At 53.5% G+C, this 23497-nt stretch overlaps 6 protein-coding genes and 1 non-coding gene across 11 annotated transcripts; 2 read left to right on the plus strand and 5 right to left on the minus strand.

Moving 5' to 3' along the window:
* Nucleotides 1-290: 290 nt before the first annotated feature.
* On the minus strand, nucleotides 291-4571 carry H310_03285 (hypothetical protein). The gene is made up of 4 exons (XM_008867085.1): nucleotides 2639-4571; nucleotides 2245-2592; nucleotides 1644-2189; nucleotides 291-1592 (listed from the first exon to the last, which is right to left on the minus strand). The coding sequence occupies exons 1-4, from the start codon at nucleotides 4543-4545 to the stop codon at nucleotides 659-661; spliced, it is 3735 nt and encodes a 1244-aa protein (XP_008865307.1). The 5' UTR covers nucleotides 4546-4571; the 3' UTR covers nucleotides 291-658.
* Nucleotides 4572-5905: 1334 nt separating this feature from the next.
* On the minus strand, nucleotides 5906-8829 carry H310_03286. Of its 2 annotated transcripts, none has more exons than XM_008867086.1 (13): nucleotides 8445-8829; nucleotides 8235-8393; nucleotides 7959-8185; nucleotides 7747-7900; nucleotides 7615-7677; nucleotides 7419-7556; nucleotides 7184-7366; nucleotides 6978-7139; nucleotides 6809-6928; nucleotides 6669-6753; nucleotides 6385-6614; nucleotides 6224-6329; nucleotides 5906-6176 (listed from the first exon to the last, which is right to left on the minus strand). In XM_008867086.1, exons 1-13 carry the CDS (start codon nucleotides 8817-8819, stop codon nucleotides 6073-6075), a joined length of 2106 nt encoding a protein of 701 aa, XP_008865308.1. In that variant the 5' UTR covers nucleotides 8820-8829; the 3' UTR covers nucleotides 5906-6072. The 2 variants fall into 2 exon arrangements, with proteins under 2 accessions (XP_008865308.1, XP_008865309.1); XM_008867087.1 differs by having other exon boundaries at nucleotides 8443-8829.
* Nucleotides 8830-10654: 1825 nt separating this feature from the next.
* H310_03287 lies at nucleotides 10655-10734 on the minus strand. Its single transcript has one exon. It is a non-coding gene; the product is annotated as a tRNA-Leu (tRNA).
* Nucleotides 10735-11170: 436 nt separating this feature from the next.
* H310_03288 (hypothetical protein) lies at nucleotides 11171-12137 on the plus strand. The gene has a single exon (XM_008867088.1). It carries the CDS (start codon nucleotides 11189-11191, stop codon nucleotides 12083-12085), a length of 897 nt encoding a protein of 298 aa, XP_008865310.1. The 5' UTR covers nucleotides 11171-11188; the 3' UTR covers nucleotides 12086-12137.
* Nucleotides 12138-13181: 1044 nt separating this feature from the next.
* On the minus strand, nucleotides 13182-15808 carry H310_03289 (hypothetical protein). 4 transcript variants are annotated; one of them, XM_008867089.1, is made up of 8 exons: nucleotides 15376-15808; nucleotides 14912-15325; nucleotides 14524-14847; nucleotides 14405-14478; nucleotides 14080-14350; nucleotides 13723-14030; nucleotides 13497-13659; nucleotides 13182-13439 (listed from the first exon to the last, which is right to left on the minus strand). In XM_008867089.1, the coding sequence occupies exons 1-8, from the start codon at nucleotides 15790-15792 to the stop codon at nucleotides 13302-13304; spliced, it is 2109 nt and encodes a 702-aa protein (XP_008865311.1). In that variant the 5' UTR covers nucleotides 15793-15808; the 3' UTR covers nucleotides 13182-13301. The 4 variants fall into 4 exon arrangements, with proteins under 4 accessions (XP_008865311.1, XP_008865313.1, XP_008865314.1 ...); XM_008867091.1 differs by having other exon boundaries at nucleotides 13302-13387; nucleotides 13536-13659; nucleotides 15402-15808; XM_008867092.1 differs by having other exon boundaries at nucleotides 13302-13387; nucleotides 13536-13659.
* Nucleotides 15809-17125: 1317 nt separating this feature from the next.
* Nucleotides 17126-21201, minus strand: H310_03290 (hypothetical protein). The gene is made up of 8 exons (XM_008867093.1): nucleotides 20706-21201; nucleotides 20363-20661; nucleotides 20092-20306; nucleotides 19965-20035; nucleotides 19511-19909; nucleotides 18280-19458; nucleotides 17785-18228; nucleotides 17126-17718 (listed from the first exon to the last, which is right to left on the minus strand). Exons 1-8 carry the CDS (start codon nucleotides 21180-21182, stop codon nucleotides 17359-17361), a joined length of 3444 nt encoding a protein of 1147 aa, XP_008865315.1. The 5' UTR covers nucleotides 21183-21201; the 3' UTR covers nucleotides 17126-17358.
* A 746-nt stretch (nucleotides 21202-21947) lies between these two features.
* Nucleotides 21948-22658, plus strand: H310_03291 (hypothetical protein; the record flags this gene model as incomplete). Its single annotated transcript, XM_008867094.1, has 2 exons — nucleotides 21948-21989; nucleotides 22596-22658. 2 exons carry the CDS (start codon nucleotides 21948-21950, stop codon nucleotides 22656-22658), a joined length of 105 nt encoding a protein of 34 aa, XP_008865316.1.
* Nucleotides 22659-23497: the final 839 nt, after the last annotated feature.

Consider the following 23497-nt stretch of genomic DNA (forward strand, 5'->3'; position numbering starts at 1 on the left):
ATTATAGCCAATCAAGTTGGACGTAGTCATATTTCAACATTTTTTGTCTCTTCTGCCTCCATGCTCCATGCACAATGGGATGCAACTGGTCGGGCTTTTTCTGGGTTTTGTACAAGAGACTTTCCTGGTGCTTGATCATTCGACCTCTGCATGGCCAACGCGCACAAGGGAGACGAGGACGTTGTATGGACCGGTTCAGTCATCCACCTCATTTCAATCGAGAAAAGCGTGCGTAGTGCCCACTGCGTGCATCTCACAACGGTAGCCAACTCTCAACATTTCGCTGGTCTTGATGACCGACCAGTGGGAGCAATGTACCACCGAGCATTTCAAACAACAAGAACCTGAAAAGCCATGAGCCCATGCTTTCTTCCCCCCATTCACAGACAGGGACGACGCCGACTCCCCACACTATTCAGCGCAACTGTAGACATCCTTTAAAGTGGATAAAGCCACCACTGTTCACTTGGCCAGGCCGGCACACGGCCATCCTTAACGTTGAAGAGAAATCCTCTACTCCCCTCGCACGGTGACTCGTAAACGTGGTTGTGGTTCCATCGAATGCAGCAGCAATGATAACTGTGCAGAGACTGTAACTGGTACCCCTTGAATATGTTGGCCGAAGCTGCCCATGCATCGTTGGATTGGTGGCATCTACTCACAACCCGACGCATGACTTTGTCCGAAGCATCTTGTGGGTGTCTTGCTGGGACTTCAACGACGGTAACATGATGGTGCCCATGCTCTTATGCACCCTCGCATCAAACACCTTTTTCTTGGCTTCAGGTGTCCGAGCCACTCGAATCCGGGTGGGGGGCCACCGCATCAGGTTGGCGTCTTGCCCGATCATTTCAAAAGGGGATCCTGGGGACGTGCTCGGCCTACGTTTTCCTGGGTGGAGGGAGGCGTTTTGAATGGCCGGCATGAGCCCGCGCATGGACCGTGCAGAGGGACGCTTGTATCGCCCAGGAATGCGGATACGAGGGAGGCCATCTACGTCCAAATCTTCTTCGACCAACGTGTTGAGTGGATGCTGTTTTAGAATACTGTCTGCCAGGACATGATCAAACAATCGTCGGGGGGGCACGTCGGGGTCGCTGCAGTCGTCGCTGCTGTACTCGTTGTCGCTGTCAACACCGTCGATGGGATCAGGGGCAGGTGGGGGAACTTCTGGGGGGGTCAAACAGTCCGGTTTGCTCCGTTGATTGTCGACCAGAGCTGTGGTTTCAATCGCACCAGTTGGGGGCGACGTCACATTGTCGTCGAGGGGTGACGCCAGGAACAAGGTAAACTCCCGATTCGGTTCCATCGAGATCGTGTAATATTCGCTTTCGCCTTGGGTTGCAGAAGGTGACGTTCGTTCCGTTTGAGCTGACGATGCCATCGACGGGACCTGTCCCACTCGTTTGGCCTTCCGCGAGAGGAGTTTCATCTCGACGTCCTCACAGCTCCACAGTGGAGGATTCAATTCGGGCAGAGAGCGACTTGTGACGATTCTGGACAGCTCGGGTGGACGTGTGTCGATGGGTCGCAGTTTGCAGCCGTCCACTACACTAAGATAGAGCGTCCTGTCGACGCCAGTAAGTCGAGTCCTATGCCATAGCTCATGGTCTTGAGATGGATCAACGGGTTGCGTTTCGTACGGTGGTTTGTTTAGAAGTGCTTCAAACCGACGGCGGTTGTCGTTTGGCATCTTGGACAACCGGCGCATGATCAAGACGGCGTCGTCCACATCCAGAGACTCGAGGAACTGCACGACTTCACGTGCATGCGTGGGAAACTCAGCCAAAATCTGAACGAACAAGCCTTGCGCCGTCCCGAGGCGGTGAAAGTATGACAAAAACGACGGCATGTTTGACAACTGCACGAGCACGTGGACGGCAAGATCGAGTCCGATCAACGCTTGGTGCATTCTTCGGAGACACTGGGCGAGACGGGTGATGCCATCGGTGTTCAAAGCACGAGAAAACAGGATGGCGCTGAACCGATGGACAGTGTCCACGGTCGTGGCATGGAACACTCGAACAAAGTACGCCATGTCGGCGGACAAGTCTTTGCACGAGTGAAGAAAAGCTTCGTGGAACTTGGGATCGAGTCGCCGAAGGAACTGGAGGAGGTGGGTCGCCATCTGCGAATGGTGCTGCAAGAATATTGCACACAGCCTCGCGATATTCTCTTCTGTCCAAAACCTACACCAGCGCGTTATGTCGATCTCCAAGCGCGGCGTCGTTGCTGACAACGGACCCGGCGTCGATCGCTTCGGTCGGATGCCACACTGCATTATTCCGAACAAGCATCAGTAACTCGCCTCGGTCCGCCACGGCGAACCGATACAAAACTGACGCGAGTTGGACTTGGACGGCCTTGGAGCAGTAGCTTGCGATCATAGCGTATGTCTCCAGCGCGTCTCGAGTACTCAAGTCGGTGCCTAGAGATTCGTGGACCGCCGCGAGCTGCGCCAACGCTATAGGGTCATCCAAGATGCGAAATTGCTCAACCAAGAGAGACCGAATCTCCCACGTATGATGCTCCAGGGCTCGCAAAATGTTGCCGACCGTGATGTGGTCGAGCATGTGGACACTCATGATGAGCCTACGAGCGCGCGTGAGCCGTGCTTTTGCGCGCAGACAAGTCGTACCGGGACAGGATGTTCCGACGGGGGTTTACAATCACGCGAAGAAAGGCGGTGCGACCACGCAGGTCGAGGTTGTCCATGAACAAGTTGAGCTCCCGCATCATCGATGGAGAGAGGCCCGTAGCAAGGTTCAAATACAGCTGCACGTCTGCACTTGAGAAGGTTTCAATGAGGTTCACCACGACCAACGAGCCTGGAACATGCTCCATATAACTAAAAAACGCTTGCAGCGTCGGCTCATCCATGCGAATCAACGCCTCGAGAAGGCATTCCATCGACAAAGGTGATGCCATGGATTCGAGGAGCTCTGACAAGACAAGCAGCTCCAGCTTGGATCGAAGGGGGGATTGAAACATCGCCAGTAGCGACTCGTAGCGCGTGGATGGTACATGACGGAGAAGCCGCAGTACTTCCCTCGCGTCCATTTCGCCGGGAGGCCATGCAAGGAACTCGAGAAGTCGACCGTTGATCACCTTGTCCGAAGCACGTAAAACGCCCATCGCCAGCGCATCCTTTTGATCCAACTCGAACAGCAAAAGAACGTGCAATAATCGGTCGAATGCAGGGGGGTTGTCCACGCAAAGGTGCTGAAGGGCCTCTAAGAGGCGATGGGGAGTGTCAACTCCTTGCAGAATCGTGTACAGATGGAGTCGCTGGTGGTCGGGTAGGGCAAGCAGCGTGAGTAGTGGCGCCAGGCACACTTGGTCAAGAGTCGTGACGAACGCGGCGATCCGCTCGAGCTCGCTGGAAAGAAACATCGACGTGATGGCAAGGAGACATCTCATGTCCTCCAACGGAAGATTCAACAGCGCAGCGCCAAACTCGACGGTTGTGCATTCCAGCAAGAGAAAACGAACCAAATGAAGCTGGTCGCTTGAGTTGCATGCGCCAAACACGTGATAGAGTCGTGGCAACGTGTGGGGGGCCGCGGTTGCTAGTGCCTGTACAAACTCAATAAACGGCCACGGATCCGGCAAGGTCGATGCAAATAGCAGGACGTGGTTTGCATCTGCCAGCGACACTTCAACTCGACTAAATGTTGCGATAGTGGCGTCGAGTTTTTCGGGGGGGTGCAACGAATGGGTGGCCAAGGCTGCGAGGGACGGCAGCAAAGGATGGAGGGACGAAATCAAAGTGATTGCCGATTCAGTGGACACGTGGGGAAGCAAGGACTGGACCATTGACTCTCCTTGACTGACCAGGGCAACAAGAGGCTCGATGAGGTCGTACGGTTTGGAGTGGCCCAAAAAGACACGAGCAACGTGGTCGAGCAACCCGGTGGTCGAGAAAGCATCCAACAGGGCAAGGAACGGCGTGAGGAGTAATGATGGCTGTACGTTCACAATGAGATCCATCCAGAGATGAAAGTTGTTGGTCTTGGCTACCATTGCCAATGTCGAGTGCAAGTTATGTGGAGATGGGGCGGTGGCCGTGTTGTGGCACCATGCCAACAGCGACTCAAAAGCACGTGGATGGTCGGCAGCTACGTCCAAGATGACGTATTGTTTGGCCATGTCGATGGTGTGGAGAAGTCGGGCCAACGTTGGCAGGTGGTGCGTCGACACGAGCAGTGCTTCGAACGCTCCACGGTCCCCAGGAGTACCAAAGCTCGCGTACAAGTCCGTCAGAGTTTGATATCCTGTGCTAGACTCATCGGTGAATGTCTTGAGCAAGTACGCACTCACACGAAGCACGTCGTGTACGTAGTTGACGGGGGCAGTGTTCGAGTGCTGGACCAGGGCTTTCCACGTCGACAGTCTCAAGTCAGGGGATTGATGCATGACCACGTTTCGAAAGTGGTCCATTTGCGATGGCCGAAGGTGTTGGAGTGCTTGGCGAAGACGCGTTTCGAATGTACGTTCATGGTCGGGTAAGAAGAACTCGTGGATCCAGTCGGGGGCATCCGTCATGTGGCTGTTTTAGCACCAAGCGGTTGCATCGTCCTCAAGTTACACCAAGCGTTTCGTTTAACAGGTCGATGGAAGTCAGAGTGTCAAGCGCGAGTACGTGGGGCCATTTGTCCAGTGGCTCAAGTTGGTAGTTGGCGCGTCCGTTGCTGGCGGCAACGCCAATACAGCCCAGGAATCGACGGTGTGCATCTTGACAGAGCACCCGACGTTGTCTTCGGCACTTGTCGACGAGTGCATGTCGCATGTCGTCCGAAATTGCAGCTGCGGTGGGGATCCTGACTACGTAGTCATGTCCCGGCGCGTCCGGCGCAAGCCTTCCCACACCATCGACAAGAGTCGGTCACAGCATGTGTCGTAATGTACCATCGTCCTTGTCTTGGAGGCACGGCGACACCTTAACAAGATGTCTTGGACCAAAGCCACAGGATTTCATTCCCTCTGCCCTGCAATCCACAACGACAAACTTGGTGTGAAGTACTGGGCGAGGCATTTCAATGCTTGTTCCGTCGGCAACCAACAGGAACTGCCGTCGCTTCACAGTGCTGCTTTCCACCAGTTCAAGCACGACGGGTAGTTTGGCCTTGTCCTTGACGAGGCTATCGTCAACGACAAGCTGGTCATTCAGCCAGCGCTGCCTTGTGTACGTTGGGCTGATGTGGTGGTCACCATCAACTTGTTGGAGCGTTGGACAATCCAGGTATCTCGCGTAGTCGGAGTCAAGGCCGGCGTCGCTCACCACACATCCACCAAATTACACCCAGTGCTTGACCTTGCTTGTCATACAACAGGGCACAACGACTATGTGTCAGATCGTGTCAAAGAGCACGCATCAAGGACACGCTTGGCATGCTTGCGACAGCGCCGCAAGTGGACGGCAAACTTCTCTGTACCACACGGCCAGGCTGGTCGCCACTACATTGCATGGAACAGAGCGTCAAAACCACCGAAACAACTCCCTTGTTGCACAAATTGGATGGATGGACGGGATATGTCCTGCCTTCGCAGCCACACAAACAAGTTTGCCAATTCAGTGTCGCAACGCCACACTCCAGTCGTCTCAAAGTGCACACAACTCCAGCAGCTACGAAACAGTGCCCGACTACACAACCCAACTACCGGCAGACAGATCATCACGCTTCCATGTCGTTCGAACACTGAAGACGCTGTACAAACTCTTCCAGCACATCAGTTTGACTCTGTGCTCTTCCACCACAACACGACAACCCAACACACCGCCATTCGATCGACACTCTTTACTCCTTGCCTAGCAAGGAATACGACTGCTAGTTTGATCTTGGACAAGATTGCCGCGACGACGTTTGTCGTCGATGTGGCCTCGCACAACCTGCGAACACAACATGCGCAGCAACCGGTATCTCGTTTGACGAGGTTATGGCGATAGAGCGCTGGTCCGCCACATCGTTGACGTGCTTGGTCGACTACGAAGCGCAGCATGTCGTCCCCGTGATACACGACGACGCCACATCCATTTTTTCAAATCCATGTTTGCATCGTCGCCGAGTTAACTTAATGGTACTTGTGGAGCTGGTACATGCCCCCAATGTACTCCAACTCTTGCTGGTCCACCAAGTTGCGCAGGATTTGGGTCAAGTTGGTCGTCGTGCAGCCTCCTTCGATGCCACCACATCAGATGTCGTCGAGTCTGGCATGACATTACCCGAGTTCTGCTCGCTGCGAGCGATCAAGGCGAGCTTGCTGGCGATCTGCTGGAGGGACAAGGTCTCGAATTGTCGCAACATGCCCTTGATGTACGACTCGAGCGTCTAGCAACGGAGGACAGAGTCAGCTGGAGCTGGCAGGACGGATTATTGCCCGCACCTTGATGTCAGCGTCGGCTTGGCGTTTGGAAGACACGGACGGCTCCAAAAAGGTGTCGCTTCCAGGCTGGGACGACTCGACCGCCTCGGACGGCGAGTACGCATGATTCAGGGTCAAATGCTCGTTCTCCTGGACGAGGACACCTTGGAGGCACCAATAGTGCGCATGTTTCGAAAGGACGTCCATCTCAATATCCATGGCTTCCGCGAGTGCCGCTGCCAACCACGAATCTGCATGTGGCAAAACGAATGAGACACCACAACTCGAGCATCAAAAACACATGCCTTCATCTTCAAAGTACGATATCAACGTGGCTTGGATGGGTGACACTGTAAACGCAGCCACGTTCCCATTCAATTCAATCTCGAGCTGTGAGATCGATGCGTTAGTGTAGCGCACCACATGTGCATTTGGACAGGCATACCTCTACAAAACCGAGGTACGGCACCCAGTCCAACTGCCTCGGGTTTTTGAGCACCGCGTACGCTTCTTTGTACTGTCGAATCATGTCGTTCAGGCGAGGGTGGAGGGTGAAATCGTCTCCCTGCGATCGGTTGAGAGGCTCCGACTACTCGAACCACGCTGCAACGTACTTGAAATGGAGGCCAAAAGTGCTCCGACACGACGGTCGCATCGACGGCAAGCCCCAAGTTGGCCTGGATGCGTTTGCTTTCGTCAACGTCTTTGATCATGATATCACATTGCTGAAGCCGTGCGTCACCAAACCGGAGCTTGAGCAGTTCCAGTGTATGCACCTACATGTCGCGGAAAGCGAAAACGCCTCGGTCGCCGAACGTACATCGCGATCCGTGTGGAAGTCTTTTGCACTGAGTAGTCGTTCGGCCAGCATCATGCGGTACTCATTCACAAACACAGTCTGGTTGGCATAAATACTGACGAGACTGCTAAGGAGGTCGTCGACCTGACGCCCTCTGGGCACGGCGATCGTGTCGGCAGGCTCTGGCTGCCACAGCTCCGCATCCTGCCCATCGATACGCATTTGAAAGTCCCATCACACATGATCATGCACTCACACAAACGTCGTCGTCGTCGCTGTCGATCACAGGCTCCACTCGCCGGTCGCGCTCGAGTTCTTCATACAACTCGCCACTGTCTCGGTCGGTCAAGCTCGTGACGATGCACCGAATCGTGTCCTTTCGTTTACGAAGGTACTAGGAGCCAAGCTAGTTCGCATCCACTCGAATATGGGACATGGACGCGACTCCTTACCTGGCTAAAGAGGTCCCCAATGGGTTGAATGAGCCCGCCGCGACCGTCCAAGTGGCGAAATGTCTACGACAAGCAGCCCCACGTCGGTTGGAACGGCGACTTGTTGAAGGCGATGGGAGCTTTCAAGGGCACCTTGATCGCACGCGTGTACACGCCAATGATGCTGGTGGTGCTTGCGCCGGGCTGAAGCACGCGGGTTTTGATGGCGTTTTGGAAGGTTGCCAGGAGCTCTGGTTGTTGACGAGTCACTTCCAAGCACTTTCGTAAGTCTTCGATCGCCGGGAGGCTACCGCTGCCATGAGAGGATTTCCCTGCCAGAAAGAATTCGACGAGCGAGTGCGCACCTGTCAGGGTAATCGCGGACGATGTCAAACAACTCGTGGATGCGCAGACTCCCAAACGCTTGAAACGTGTGCAGCTTTAGCGTTTCGACGTACTCAATCGGGTGGGACCCCCTGGCGAACATGGTGTGCGCGTCCTGGAGTAAACTCGAGTCGACCCAGGACTCGAGGTCGTGGAAAAAGCTCTCGGTGAAATTGTTGCGGCACCATGACGCGACACGACCATCGATCTAACCACCCCAGTCGAAAAATGGACGGTGGTAGGAGGGCAGGGGGCACCTGTCGGAGGAACACGTTCAAAATCGACCCTTTTGCAATGTGCATCCATTCGAGGTACTGCAACTGGTGGCGCAACGTGGTCGCGTCGAGAGAACATGCACACGCAGACGGATCGAGGAATAACGACGTGCATAGCGTTTCAAGGGCGTCACAAAAGACCTAGATGGCAATGAGACGATATCGGGGGTGGGGACGCGCGCGCACAAACACCTGGGTTTGACTCGCATCGTGGAAGAGAATCGCTCGGAAGTGAGCTTTCAAGAGCGACAGAATCGATCGGGACGGCTGGTTCTGCTGCTGCTGCTGTGTACATGTCATGTACGTTGCAATCTCTTCCAACTGCTGAATCGTTTCCACGGCATACGCAAGAGCAGCAGGCAAATGCATCGCGTTCTCCACCGTGTCGTGGCCTTGTGTCAATCTTTCCCAGAATTCGACGGCCGACGTGTCTCGAAACGTACTTGTCTGGAGCTCCACGAGCATACGCTGGCTTTGAAATGGAAACTCACGAAAGTCTTCTTGCAGGAACGGATCGTGGTCGCCTCGCATTGGCGCGTCCAACGGCGGCGGCACCGGCGACGGCATGGCAATTTTCAGGATGATCACGTATTCCGGATAACCGAAACATCCACCAATCAGAAGGTTAAGTTGAGATTCACCGAGAGGTGTGGGCCTTCTCCGGCATGCAGCCACATATCGCCACTGACCTGCGGGGCGACGCAGGCAGCAATGCGAAGAAGTCATGGCTTACGAACTGTTTCGAGACTCGCTGGGGACGGTGGCGCCACAATATGCTTTCATGCTTCGGACGCATACTCTACGCAGTGGGTCGGTGGGCTCGACACTGTTTGTTCAACAACGCACGCGTGTACAAACACAAATTTTCATCGCATAGCTAGATGCAACGACCATGCACACTGGACTGTGATGCCTCGGGGACAGCACAGCCGTTGAGCCGCTTTTGTCCAGACTCGCCAACTCCGCGCAAGAAGTCGAGATCGTTCGTCTCGCTACAACACGTTTCATGGTAGCAACTTGGTCTGAGTTTGGTTAATTGTGTGGGATTACCCTTCAATATCACTGCTGGACATGATGAACTCTGATACAGCGCCGGACATTGAATTTGGTGGCTCTTGTAGGTCTTGAGGAACTACGACCTGTGCAGCTCGACCACGTGAACATGCGGCAATCGGGCGTGACCCGGCGGTCTCGGCGACGCCGCGTCGATGACAGATTAATCCCGGCGTAGGCCACGTCCGCTTCGACGGTGCTGCACCTCGGTAGGCGCTGGACGCACCCTCGACTTCACACGGTGTCGAAGTAACACTCGAGCTGCCGCCGAATGCTTGAGCTAACGCGTGGTATTGCCCGTGTTCTGTACACGTTGCCTTTTATGTAGCCTGGCGTGTAGTCGGAGTGGAGCTCGCGTTCAACCCGGGCGACGAGGGGCTCGTGCAAGGCAATGGCATGGTCGTGGAGTTGTGAACTTGGTTCGAGTCCACTGACGAGTGGATCGTACAACAATGCAGTTGTCACAGAAAGCCACAACGAAGTCGACAACGCAAGGGGGTGGCGGCAGGAGAAGCAGCATGTACGCATGAAAGGAGGGGGTGCGACGCGAGCTTGACAATGACAGAAGGCAAAGACAAGTTTGCGACGGTGCCGACGGACCTAAATTCAAAGGGCCGCGTTCGGGAGTCAATGTGCGCGTTGTCGATGAGGGTAATCGTAAGCTCCAACTGCCTCCCGCAGTGCAGGTGCCTGTGCTGGTTCAAAAGGGAATGAGAAATGCGGCGATGGGGAAGCATCATGTGTGTATATCCTGCATGTAGACCCTCCATTACCTGCAAACTTCCAAGTATAGTGCACCAAATCTGTCGAAGTGAATAATCGGTGGAAACGAGGTTGAGATGGCATGCTTGCGAACATTCGCCTCATACGTCAGTTCCAACGACAGCAGGTTTTCACCACAGCCCTTGGGGGCACGTCTTGTACGAATGTCCTATGCTTGTGCACGTCGTACAGATTGGGGGAGGTTCGTTGACGCGGGGAACGAGCTGATGTAGCAAATACGATCGAATCAGTCGATCTTCGTAGTCGAGGCCACTGTGAGGCCCATACTAGTATCGTTTAGGGCACATCGGATTTCACCTCATGTCCACACCTGCTTGGCAACTTCAAAATCAAACGGAACGACGAAGTGCTTGTCTATGTAGGCCACAACCGTCTTGACTTTGGGAGGCGGGTGGCTTTGTCCTTTTGCGTGACACTTCACTATCGACGCAAGAAAGGTGTCGGCGGAGAGGTCACGTTTCCCCCACCTGTGTCGAAGATATGATGCGGGATAAACATCTTGCACGAACGTTGTCGAGCCGTTAACAAACGCAGCCGTTGTTTTGTGCAACGAGTGGGCAATAAAGTGACCAATGTGGGATTCGAACCCACGCCCTTTCAGACCAGTGCCTTAAACTGGCGCCTTAGACCGCTCGGCCAATTGATCACATTGCACAATGTGTCGCAATTAGCAAGGAGTGAGAGCGTCGGACTTGTAACCCGAACGGTCCTCGTCGGTCCGATTCCGGGCGATCGTGAATGCGGAATGAAGGTTGTGCACATGCATTCCAATCTATGTACTCACGGCGGACATATTCAACCAATCAAATTTACGACACACATCACACAACCAATCAAAACTATGATATCGGTCTGTCCAGGAATGAAGGTCGAAAAACCTGCATTCCAATTCAACGTCGACACCGTCGAAATATTCCAACCAATCAAATCCATACTGTTTGACCTACAACCAATCAAATTTTTACACAAGTATCCAAGCGACCAAACGACACGCGTGCACGCGTGTCGTTCGGTCGCTTGGATACTACTACTCGAGTACCTTAGACTTCCTAGAGGCCACCACCTCATGATTCAATTCACACCTCGCCTCCACGACCACCATGTATCGACTTGTTGCAACCACTTTCATCAAGCCCGCAAGAGCTATCGGGCGCCGCAACTTTATCATTGTGGTGGATCAAGCCACCGTGGCGTACCGTGAGTTCCTGGGGGGCAACCCGACCCGACTCGAGCCAGGGTTGCGGCTCAACTTGCCCATCCTGCATGAAACGCGCGTCATTAACATGCGGGAATGCGGCCTGAACATTGCGTCTCTTCATGCGTACACTAGCGACAACGTCCCGGTGATGGCCAGTGGCACGCTATTTTACCGTGTGTTTGACGCGGAAAAAGCTTGCTATTCAGTGGAGAATGTCAAGGCTGCCATCCATGCGATCGGTCAATCTACGATCCGAGCTGGCATCGGTCGGTTTGCGTACGACGACATAATTGCCGATCGAATTAAGCTCAACGCAAGTTTGATCCACGACATCGGCGACGGCATCCGCACGTGGGGTGTGAACTGCACGCGGTTTGAAATCCAAGAATTTGGTCCTCAAAATGCCTCGGTGGCCAAGCATTTGGAAAAACAGCTGACAGCGGAACGAGAGCGTCGAGAAAATGAGCAAAACGTACTGGCGAAAATCCGAAGTGCCGAGGGCGAGAAGAGAGCGGCCGTGCTCCAATCTGAAGGCGAGCGGATCGCAGCCGAAAACCGCGCCGACGCCGAAAAGTACGCGATCCAAGCCATGACCGAAGCGTACAAGCAACAGCTTGTCGAAATGACGGCGGCCCTGGGGGATTCGTCGCTCGCCGCCAAGTACATGGTCGACCTCCTCACAGTAAAAAACTTGGGCCATATTGCCCAAGGCGACAACCGAGTCTACTTTATGCCGACTGACAGCGTCTTGCCGACAGCAAGAACTGTCATGGACATGCTGCAGGAAGCCAAGAAATAGGTGGACATCCCTTTCGACAACCTTAATGATACTGCATGTGTCGAGCCTGGACGCAACGAAGGGACTGCCTCGCCATGCGCAGGCGATGGGTTTGTCTCTTTCGGTTTACATTTCGCACAAATGCACTTTGTTTATAAACCCATTGACGACTATTGCGGACAAGACCTTCCGACGCCATGTCAATACGAAGAGGACACCTAATCGAGAAACGACCCTTCTTGTCACCAAACTTGTCCATGCCAGAGGTCATGCTTGGTGGATACACCCGCACCTCGGCAGATCCTGGTCGGACCGTTGGGCATGGCCACGTCGATGGGTTTCGCGTGGGTGGGAGAATTGAGTTTTGGCGACCCATGTGGCAAGAGGTTCACGGACATGTACTAGTACGGCATTACGAAGCGTTGCATTCGTTCCTTGACGAGGTATCGCGGGGGCTAAGCTGGGAGTTTCCGGATTTACCTGAGGTGTCATCATGCCGGTGTTTCGTTGAACAAGTTACTCCAGCATGCTTTGTTGACAACCACATTTTCTACAAACCACATTTTTAACAAAGCATGATCGAGTAACTTGTTCAACGAAACACCGGCATGATGACACCTCAGGTAAATCCGGAAACTCCCAGCTTAGCCCCCGCGATACCTCGTCAAGGAACGAATGCAACGCTTCGTAACGCCGTACATGATGCTCACTGCAATTTGTAGCAGTGAGCTTCGGAACCACAAATGCCTCTACGGTGAGCAGCACTCCAAGAGGCTGACGGTATTGGATGACCCGCATAAACGAAGCACTAAGAAATCTCCCAAGGATTGTCGTGTCGGTGCACACTTCCAGACTTTGCGCGGTTCCATCATTCTCCTGTTGAATCGCGCGTCGTCAACATTCATTTGGAAAGGCACATCAAGCTATGGCCGCGCAGTGCTCCACCAGGCACAGCTATACATTGTCTGCATGCGTCGCAAGCGATTCGCACTGGAGCATCGCGGGGAGCAAGCATTCGAGTGCCCGAGTCCCCCTGATTTCATTAACTACGTTTACCAAATCAAACGTATGGGGTGGCGGACGCGCGTGCAGTAGCATGGAAGCCGTCGGCACACCTCCATGTCTATTCTGTGGCGGTCAAGACTCGGCTCGGTGGTTCGTCGTTTCTGGCTCGTGTTTTCGAGGGCATTCGCCCATTTGTCATTCCCCAGCTCCAAGCGTCAAAACTCTTTGCAGACTAGACGGCGTGGGGCGACCTCAAAGCGAACAAAAGGTCGTCGAGGCGGTCGTGTGGCTCCATCGTGTTGCCCATTGCCACTTCATCTACGTGGCATGAGCTGATCAATGCGCGATACAATGTGTTGAGCTTGGTGTTCTATATCACGCCACCAGCATCAGGAACTCCCGACCGTGCACATTTTCGAATCCGCACCGTCCACAAGTTGCCATGATATATCAAGTCAAACCCCACGTTGGTGATGCGTAGGTGGCGCCGCACGGCGTGGCAATCGCAAGTTTTGTCGCAGGTGTCTTCGCCGTGCGATTTGACCGCGCACACTTGGTCGACTAGTCGGCGGTAAAGTTCCATCACCCACCTTGGCCATGCCGTCAGCCTCTTTGACTAGTTGTACATGATAGTTGTTGAAAACACCACGTACTGTCTTGGTAAATATGGCGCGTCTCGGTCGAGAAGTTCGGCTGCTTCGACCAACATACCCAGCGCATGCTTGATTTGCATGTACGTGTCCTTGCTGCATCGACTCAGGCGATGGACAAGATCGTCCACGGGTAACGTATCGGTTGGCTGGCGACGTTTGTGCTGGTGGGCGTCCAGCACAATGCCAGGCAGCGTGGTCCACAGCACGAGGCAAGCGGTCTGGAAATCCAGCTCCACCTTGGCCATGTCAGGTTTTTGATTTGACGGAGCCACGGCTTCATGTGCAAACTCGTCAAATGCGCGTCGAATCTGCTCGTCGACAAGTTAGCGCCTCCCCAGATGGATAGAGAGTGCGTACTTGGGCTGGATGGTTGGCGTAATCGAGGACAAACACGCCAGACTTGCCGTCGCGGCACCGATTCAACCGGGACAGGAGCTGGACGATCCGCCCGTGCGCGACCAGTGGCCGATCGATGTACATGGCAACGAGCGCGGGTTCGTTATATCCAGTGTCGAGTTTATCACACACGACAATCACGTCGGCTTGAGACAGCGTGCACGTGTTGAACTGGTTTTCGTGCACGTTATCGTACGGACTAAAGGTGCAGAACACTCGACCGGGAAGGTTCCTCCCGGGAAAATGAGTGCACACCCCAACACCCAACGACGCAAGGTGGACGTACTGGGATTTCATGTAGCCCGAGAGGAGGCGGTGGTAGGCCACGACGTGTTTGCGATTCCGCGCTACCACAAGGCACTGATGCCCATCAAATTTGGAACGATGCCGACGTTGGACCAGTACCTTGGCAAAAACGTGCTTGGCTTTGCACGTGTAGACAAAGTGATGCATCATCGAGTGTGCTTTTGATTGAAGCATCGCATCGCACGACGAGGCGAGCTCCATTGCAAGCCACGAGTCGACTTCGTGATCTTGGCAGTCCGTTGGTTTGTCGATCGTGTACGTGCACGACAAACTGGTAAAGTGCTCGAGCACGTTGACAATTTGCCCGGCTTCGACGGCTTGAGCGATGGAATGGCAGTCGAATGGCCGCAGCGTTGCCGTGCGATCGGGGCGGCCAAAGAGCCGAAGTGTGTGGTGACTGGGTGTCGCAGAGAACCCAATGTACTAGACACACAAACCAACGGTTCATGGAAGCCCATCACAGAATAGAGCATCTGGCGTGCCGTACGTATGTCTTGTGGCGAAGAGCGTCGAGAATGGTCGAGACCGCGTCACGCGTCGACGCCGTGTGCGATCGATGGACTTCGTCGGCTATGATGGCCACGTGTACGAGCGATGTGGCAGCACCAGACATCTTGGATGAATTGGCGAGCAACCGCGCAAGAAGCACTTTGTCCTGGACGAGTAGCGACAACTTGTGCGTTGTTGTCACAAGGACCTTTTGGTCGACGTTGGCCATCCCGACGACCGTGCTCAAGTGCTCGATCGTTTCTGCCCGGAACACGGATTCTACACCATTTCGGTGCAAAAACGACTCGACCGTGTCGCCCAGCTGCTGGTCCAGTTTGATGCGGTCGACCAAGATGATGACGGTGTGAAACCCGCCACCTGCCTTGTCCTTGGCGTACAGAAGCTGGTGCGCCTGCAACATTCGTGAGCTGGCTATCCATGGAGACTCGTGCACTATCATACCAAGCACGCAATCGTGTATGACTTGCCTGATCCCGTGCTGTGTTGAATGAGAAAGTCGGTGAAAGCGTCGGACGTCGACGATGCAGTGTCCTCCGCGATGGCCGCAACCACCTTGGCGACAGCACGAACTTGATGAGGCCATGGCTGGAAAAGCAACAATGGCGCTGTCTTGGTCGATACATTCGTACCACCCACGCGAAACGCGCGCCTGACGGCCATGTTGAGCGCATGGTCCACAGCGCTGCCATCACCTCGAGCCTTCTTCTTTGCTGCCTTGTCCTCGTTCGGGTGATGCCACTGTGTCTTGTTTGTTGCTACATGCAAGTAGTACGGTTTCTTCTTAGATGCAGACATTCGCACGACCCATCCGTCGGGGGCGGCAGCGCCGTCGGCCTCCTCGCTTGTTCCGCGCTTCATGCCCAAAAGCCACGACATGGAATTTCCGGATACCCCATCCATCCGGATAACGTAAACCCCGCCATGCAAACGACCCGACGAATGGACAAATGGAGCACACAACAGCGCACCCACGGCATGCAAATGCCGCAAGCAACTGACTTTGGCATCAACTACTGCTCGAAAAAACCTCGTTGGCTTCACGTTGAGCACCCTTGCCAACGTCGTTGTTCTCAACACGGCTTGTGGAATCCACGGCCACATGGCCACCTTCACGTGTCAGTGTATAGAGTGCAGTGGTGCTGTGGGTCTTGTATCGATGTCAATCGCTGCTTGCGCCGTGTTTGTGCATCTAGCTGGACAATAGAAAGCCAGAAGTCCTCCCTGATGCCAAGAGTTTACTCTCGCGACATTGACAAGATAGCACTCCTTGAAGTGACCGTGGTTCAAAAATTTTACAAGATGTAAGTCGAGTCGTAGACGTCGCATTCTGCTATTGTTGCTAGGTTGCCACCATGAATGGTTTGGTTACTCGGCAGATATCACAGACACGCAGATTGTTCCTCAGCGGTCCTACACTACCAAATGCACTTGTGGGCAAAACCAGTGACAAAGGTTCACTGGCAGCACTGGCGTTGTGATCGATGAACGACGTCAACTCCCCACGCAACCGTACATGTCCCGGAATCCCTTGACACATGACTCGACAAAGCCCATATCGCGCATTAATGCGAACCAGCAGACGTGGCGCGAACCAACGGTACTCTCGAGTCTCCAAAAGCACGACACCCCCAGCGCACAGGTGCGGCGGCGGCTGACACGATCTACTCGCCATCCGACGTGCAACGTTTGAAGTAAGTGCCGACAAACGTAGTCAAGCTTGCCGTTGGTGACGCAGTGGACCGCAGACATCACGTAGTCGGGAGCGATGTGCGAGCCACCGCAGAGAATGAACCACCGGCCGTCTTGCGGAGGGAGGCGGTCGATGTGTGTCTTGGTGCATTGCTTGGGCTGGTGACCTTGCATCGGCGAAGGTCAAGCCGCGCAATTGTTGGAGCAGTCCACTGGATTGGTCTCCGTCAAATTTCCATCGTATCGACACGTTTTCATTTTTCCCTGTCTGACCAAAATCATGAAGTTTGACACTGCGTCATGCTCCTGGGGTGGTGTCGGGTCCTCAAGCCGGTCGGTTGACGGAGTGGAAGGAGAACAAGTTTCTGCTTGCCATAAACATCGCAGAGCCACGGGAAAGCATCACATTCTCGTGCGGGTGAGACATTGATCGAATGTCTTGCTTTGTGCACTGAGGTAGCCGTTGGTCAAATTCACGACAGTTGGTACTAAACATCTAGTTTGTACACGAGGTCTCGTTCAATAGCCTGCAGTGGCCCAAGCTCTACCTCGTTCCTCAGAGTATTGCTACTGGACGGGCGGCTTCGTGAGGCCAGGAGAAGAGGGATCTTGGCGGCGGAGGTATGTGCACGACTCTAATGAAGCTGATTTACTGACACTGGAGAGAGCCATTGTAGTGATGCTCCGCATTAGAATCGTCATGCGATACTTTGCCCACATCATCAATGGTTTGAGTCAACTAGTTGATTCAACGGCACGAGAATGGCGCAGGAGCAACTGGAGGCCGTGATACACGCGCAAGTGATCTTGGCTCGCCTCGGTGCTGATCGTGAGGGTTCGAACTGAGCTCACAATGGAAATCCGATGGTGTTGGGGAGATCCAATAAAGCTCCGGAGGGGGCTGGTCGATTCAGTTGGGGAAATTTCGAGAATGGAGGCCAGCGCTATCACGTTCTTTTTGTCGCCGATCCCTTGATTTGACGACGTGCGCTTCAGCCACCCCCGACCGCCGGTGGGGGGATCTCGCCACTCTAGCTGAGTGCACAACGGGTCGCACGACAAATGCTTTGCGCGAGGCTTTCCTTGACGGCCATGCTATAGGGCACATCACACGACGTAACACCAGCACGCAGCTCGTAGGAAATCCATCATGATTCGTACCTTTCGGATGCAAATGCCTGCGCGGAGTTCGTCTTGGAATTTTCGCATCATGAGAATGTCCCCTTCGGCTGCGCCGATGGTACGCGACGACAGGGCAGGCGTCGATGCAACGACATAATCTACCACTTGCTGCAGTTCCTGCATCACACGATCTCGGTCTCCCGTCGAGTTGAATTTAAAGGCGACAGTGCGGCGGCGGACATCGGACGTATGTACCGTCAAACATAGTGCACTCTCGTCCGCGTCATTCGAAAAGAGGAAGCTGCCCACCATCGTGGGTTTCTGGTCGCCATTCACACCGGCCTCGACGAGAGTGATGTCGCGAATGGCCACCATCGCGTCACCGCTGACTCGATGCTTGCCGGTAACTTTTTCCCACATCAAGTGATCGATGCTCGTGTCACAGCGAAGGCGGCGCCGTCCCCACGTGCCATGCCGACCGAGCTAATCATTTAGTTATACAACATTGAACGCGATGAATACGATTTTACACACCTTGGACACGACAACTCCGGCCAAGAACATCGACTTTGCTTGGTTCACCCTTGAAAGATGTTGACTCGAAGAAATAGCGTCCCCATGCGCGATGGGAGTCGAGTTGCACCGTTTGTACGTTGGATGATGTAGTTTGAAGCTCCAATGCCTGTACAAGCGCTGAATCTTCGATGCTGACAGTGCACGCTTCGTTTCCGGTTGGCTGTTTGCGTCAATCTCTTCATCCATAGAGTTAGTGGACGGTGGAGGCGAGCTGGTCAATCGGAGGTCATCTGTAGATAGCTTTGGTTCCGGCTCGGCGATGCGGACCGCCTTAGCTGGGAGGAGCTGGGTGTGTGTTGCTTGGAGGGGAGGTGTGGCCGATGAGCAGAGCGGAGGTGCTTCTTTCGCCAGCGCATCTGCCTCCACGTTTGGAATCTGCTTCACAACGGACACGGCCGAGGTCTCCTTTCGGAGGACCAACGTAATCGTTTCTGGCTTGACTCGAGCAGGAGATGGGGCCAAAATCTTGCGTTTTGGAGAAGCTGGCTTGGTCAGTGGTTTGGATTGTTTTCGTGGCGTCGCTAGTTGCTGTGGTAGAGGGGATGGAAGGTGCATCGTGTTGTTGTCGACAGTGGTGCACATTGAACGAAGTTTCGCCAACGCCGGCAGTCCAGTTGTATCTTGAGGGGCCGACTGCTCGTTTGCGTCACATGTGTCGCCGTGGCATGCAACGTGAAACAGACTGCGGATCAAGAAATGATTCGAGCAAGGACCGTCGCCTTGGCTTGAGATGGTAGGCATACTTCTGCGAGGAATCACAGGCGCTTGGGGCTCTAATTTCAAGCGGCGGTGACCTCCGTCCCGCGACAGCTTGGCATCGGCCGTGCGCTGCTGGTACGAGCTGTACAGCTGTGTCGCTTTCACGCCGTCGTAAAACGCATGGGGTTGGGTGCGCTCGTGGCATTTTCGCAGCACTGTCTGCATATACCCTCGGAATCGGTCGATGATTTGGCGAATGTACGATGCATCCCGACGCAGGGATATTGCTAGCAAGTCGGCTTTGAGTGCGTCCGAGTCTGGGAGGGGCAAAACGTTCGCCACCACTCGATTCGACTGCGGAAACAGTTGAAACGTGTCGAGTGGTGCGCTGAATCCAATGGGAAGGGTGTGAATGCCAATTACGAACGGAACAGGAGCCTGTAACGATACAAGTTGATGAGTGAAGTGCGCACCCCGCGATGCAATGTACCTCGAGATACTCGAAAAGTGATGACGGTAGCACAGCAATAAGAGGGCCAGTCCACACCAGCGGGGAGAGCAGGGACACGAGCCCAAGCACCGTTGCTGTCAGGAGCTCGACGTCGCTGCACACGACAAGAACTTTTGCTTCAGTCAACAACATCGCGGTCGCTTGTAGCAACGTATCCACCGTCATCGACGTCAGGAGAATGGGAAGCGACCACTCAAGCAGGAGGTACGACGTGTCGTCAACAGCAGCGCTGGTCAAGCTGGGACGTCGGCGCGGGATGTCCAATCGCAACAACAGCAACGGATCGGCTTCGCCGAACACACTCTGAACGGACGTGCTGCTCGAGAGCAAATCCAAACCAGACAATCCTTGCAGCTTTGAGTTGAGCCACGTTTGATGCTATGTCGTACAATGTGACATGCACCAGGCACAGCGAATGCAGACAGTGGGGTACCATTGGAGTCATGAAAGTGCTCAAGTCCGACCACAAACCAGGGTTTTCGTCCAGCTCGGACACGTGCTTGTCTGAAACAGTTAGAACGAATTCGTTGGGATCTCGTTTTTGTCGGCAAGCATCGTACCCATGAGATAGTGCAGGATAGCTCGAAAAAATGGTATGTATGGCGTCTTGACGAGGATGCAATACGTCAAGGGGGCGTACACCGCTCCGTGCGGCTGCAACAACACGTGGTTGGGCACTCGGACCCAAGTTTGCCGGCACAGCGCGTACTGCACGTCCTGACCTTCTTTGCCACCACCAGACAGCACAAATACGAAAAAGAGGTCGTCGAGTTTGCTGGTGGCACGTACGTAATTAGCTTGATGTTGCCAAGCCCGACGTTTGTGCTTTACCTGTCGTCATCGTTGTCGTCATCTCCACCGGCCTCAGTTTCCGAGTCTGTCACGGAGCTGTTGGTGCTGGGGCGGCGGCCATCGTCCGACACCAAGCGGACTCCACTTGGGAAGCAAAAGTGCTGAAAGCTTTCGAAGACGACGTCCGACGGATACGTGTGGCATACTGTCGGTTCGAAAACGGAGTCCAACTCATGGCTAATCAAGATATCTGTGAGATCTGGTCCCACGACGACAACGGCGTCAAACAAGCAGTTTGAATCGTCGTTGTGTTTGCGTTGTTGACAGGGCAGTGTGTCCTGATTGGGTTGAGTTTGCATTACCACGTGAAGGCGCGTCGTACCTCGATGTGTCCAGGAGGTGGTAAGCAGCCAGTGAGCTCAAGCAGTTCGTTTGTGATTTGGTTGTCTTGCTCGTCCATGGAGTTGAACAGAGTGTCGTACACTTGGTGTAGGCTCACGCGTGACTGATTTGTAGGTGGGGGTAGTGCCAAAGGTGGTGATAGCACATCGTTGTTTTTGAGCCAAGAGGACACGGCCTGAAACACACGCAAGTTTACAGACTCTTCCACATTCTCAAACGACGGTATTGGCTCAGGCGCGGCAATTTCTTTGTCGAAGAATTGACTGATCATCGAGTTGCTGCTTTTGATGGAGGCACTCGGCGCTGCAGTTGGCGATTGTGGCTTATTGGTCCATCTGTCCATGAAGTTGCGGGACGGTGACCTCATGCTCTTGGACGGCGTCAAATTCCGTACTCGAATGAATAGAGATCGTTGAGTCTTGTCATCCTCTGGTTCTTGATCAACCATGCTCTCCATCTTTAGTGTTACTGGGCAGTACCACAGTGTAGTGATTTTACGAAAGGTCGCATAACTGCCGTCGTTGGGGGAAACCAAGCATTTTCGGACAACGCAGTCATGTTGGATAAACTCAGTGTATGCGGAGTGTTTGTTCCGTAAAATATTCCTTCCTCACGTCGGACTGTAACATTATCCATATTCTGATAGACGTTTTACCAGGAGTGAAATTCGTTTTCGAGACATACTGTCAAACCATAATGTACAAATACAGTGCGCGAAATTTATACTCCCTCTCTCCCACAAATATTGCGCGAGTTTGAGGAGTACAAGACTGACAATTGAATTTCAAAGACAAATTCAGGCTGTGCGAATGCCTCCACAATTCGGAAATCGACACCTCTGCTTGGATCATTGGACAGAGCGCGCCTTTCTATATGTGTAAGAATGAGCACGAATCGCAAAAACGCGAGCCATTGTTGCCGAGCCAAAGTCAGCATACAAACTTCCGTATAAAACGTACATCAGAAATGACACACATTCAAATCAACAATGGCCCGACCTGAACCACGAGAGCGAAGCAATCCTTCGGGAAGTCGTGCTCCAAAGCAACAACGGCTTCCCACCCGGCTGCCTAAGGACACTAATCAATTGCTGGCAACAAAGTACCAGTGCCACTTGTCTACAGTACGCCGAATCATTGCTTTGGCCAAGACCCAAGGTGCCTCTCATGGTAGAATGAAATTGTCTGTAGCAAACAAAACGAAAGGCAAAGTAGGAAGAAAAATGGTTTACACTGCCGAACAAGTCAAGGCCAAGCAGTTGGAGGTGCCACTTGCACAACGAACAACGCTTCGTTCAATCTCTGAAAACAATTGTATGGCAAAATTTGCGCTTTATCTAAGCATTTAATGGGAATAAGTCGTGGCTCATTGCACTGATACTTGAAACTTGCCTTGTTCCGTGCCCATTCCAATGCGATGCTTTCAGTGTTAACGGACGCTAACAGGTACTGTCGCCTAAAGTTTGCCATGGCAATGGTCAAGGTTGATATGCATCTATCGGACATGCTACACTACGTGCATCTGGACGAGAATGGTTTTATCTTACAAAGTCCACTGGTTAGTACTTCCACCTTCTTGGGGAGCACGAACCATCATGAACATGTAAGAGCAAATGGTACATTTCAAGGGCTATGTTCCTCAGCGCTGTTGTTCGCCCAAGATACATCGACGAAACCAGCACATGGTGGGACGGCAAGATAGGCACGTGGCCGTTCAACGCGCCAGCGTCAACCGCCGCTGGTATCTACGACACCAAGTCAAGGGCTTCAATGGCTGTTACAAAGGACGTATGTCGTACCTTCCTTCTCGAGACAGTCCTACCTTCGATTGCGGCAAAATGGCCAAACGCCGACATGAGGGTTGTGCGCAGCACAACAATGCCCGGGCCAACGTCACCCCCATGTACGCGCAACTCAAGGCCGTCTTCGACTAATACGGCAACCATGGTTGGACCTTCTCGCTCGTTCCGCAGCTGCCAAACTCCCTGGACACCAACATCTTGGACCTTCGCTTCATTGCCGTCAGCCAGGCCTATTGATCAGCTCTTGCAAACGGCGGCCAAGCATTTGACGAGTACTTCAAGAAGAGTTTGGACCGGACCTTCCAATTGCTACAGGCCTCCTGTGGAGACTATGCAGCTGTTTGGTGACAATGCCAACAAGTTGCCCCACATGGAATAGAAAAATTGCCCGAAAAGGACAACTAACGCAAAACATACGGAGTAGTGCGCTTGCAAGGAGAAGCTGGCCGCGCAGGATGCTGCTGCCATGGAACGAGCAATGTCGGCGGAGATCGAAGAATCGATAGCTCTAGTGCAATTGACCCTAAGCGACAGTGAGGCGACGGACGATATCATCTTTGCAATGGCCAAAGATGGAGTAGAACCAATATGCATATACATGGACAGTGATGAATAAGTACAGTACATACAAAGATGTTCAGTGTCAGTATTGCGTGAAGTGGTAAGGCTCGGTAGAAGGGTTGTCGAGGTAACCCCCCTCTCTCTTAAATCCAATGGCCCTGTCAGAAGAGCCTATTCCGACTTTTGATTCGACTGATGTATCGGTATATTTTTTGAATATAACGTCGGCTCTCAGTGATCGGCCGAACAGTGATCAGCCGAGCTCTATCACCCAATACGAAGAAAAGGTATATACTCATATGAAAATTATCCCAAGTACACGAACAACAAGAGATATACACTACTCTGAACCACAATTTTTCCGACATTTGGCGTTGAAATTTGGTTCAAATCAATTCCGACATATTTTG

Source organism: Aphanomyces invadans (assembly GCF_000520115.1).
Source record: "Aphanomyces invadans strain NJM9701 unplaced genomic scaffold supercont1.5, whole genome shotgun sequence".
Classification (NCBI taxonomy): Eukaryota; Oomycota; class Saprolegniomycetes; order Saprolegniales; family Verrucalvaceae; genus Aphanomyces; species Aphanomyces invadans.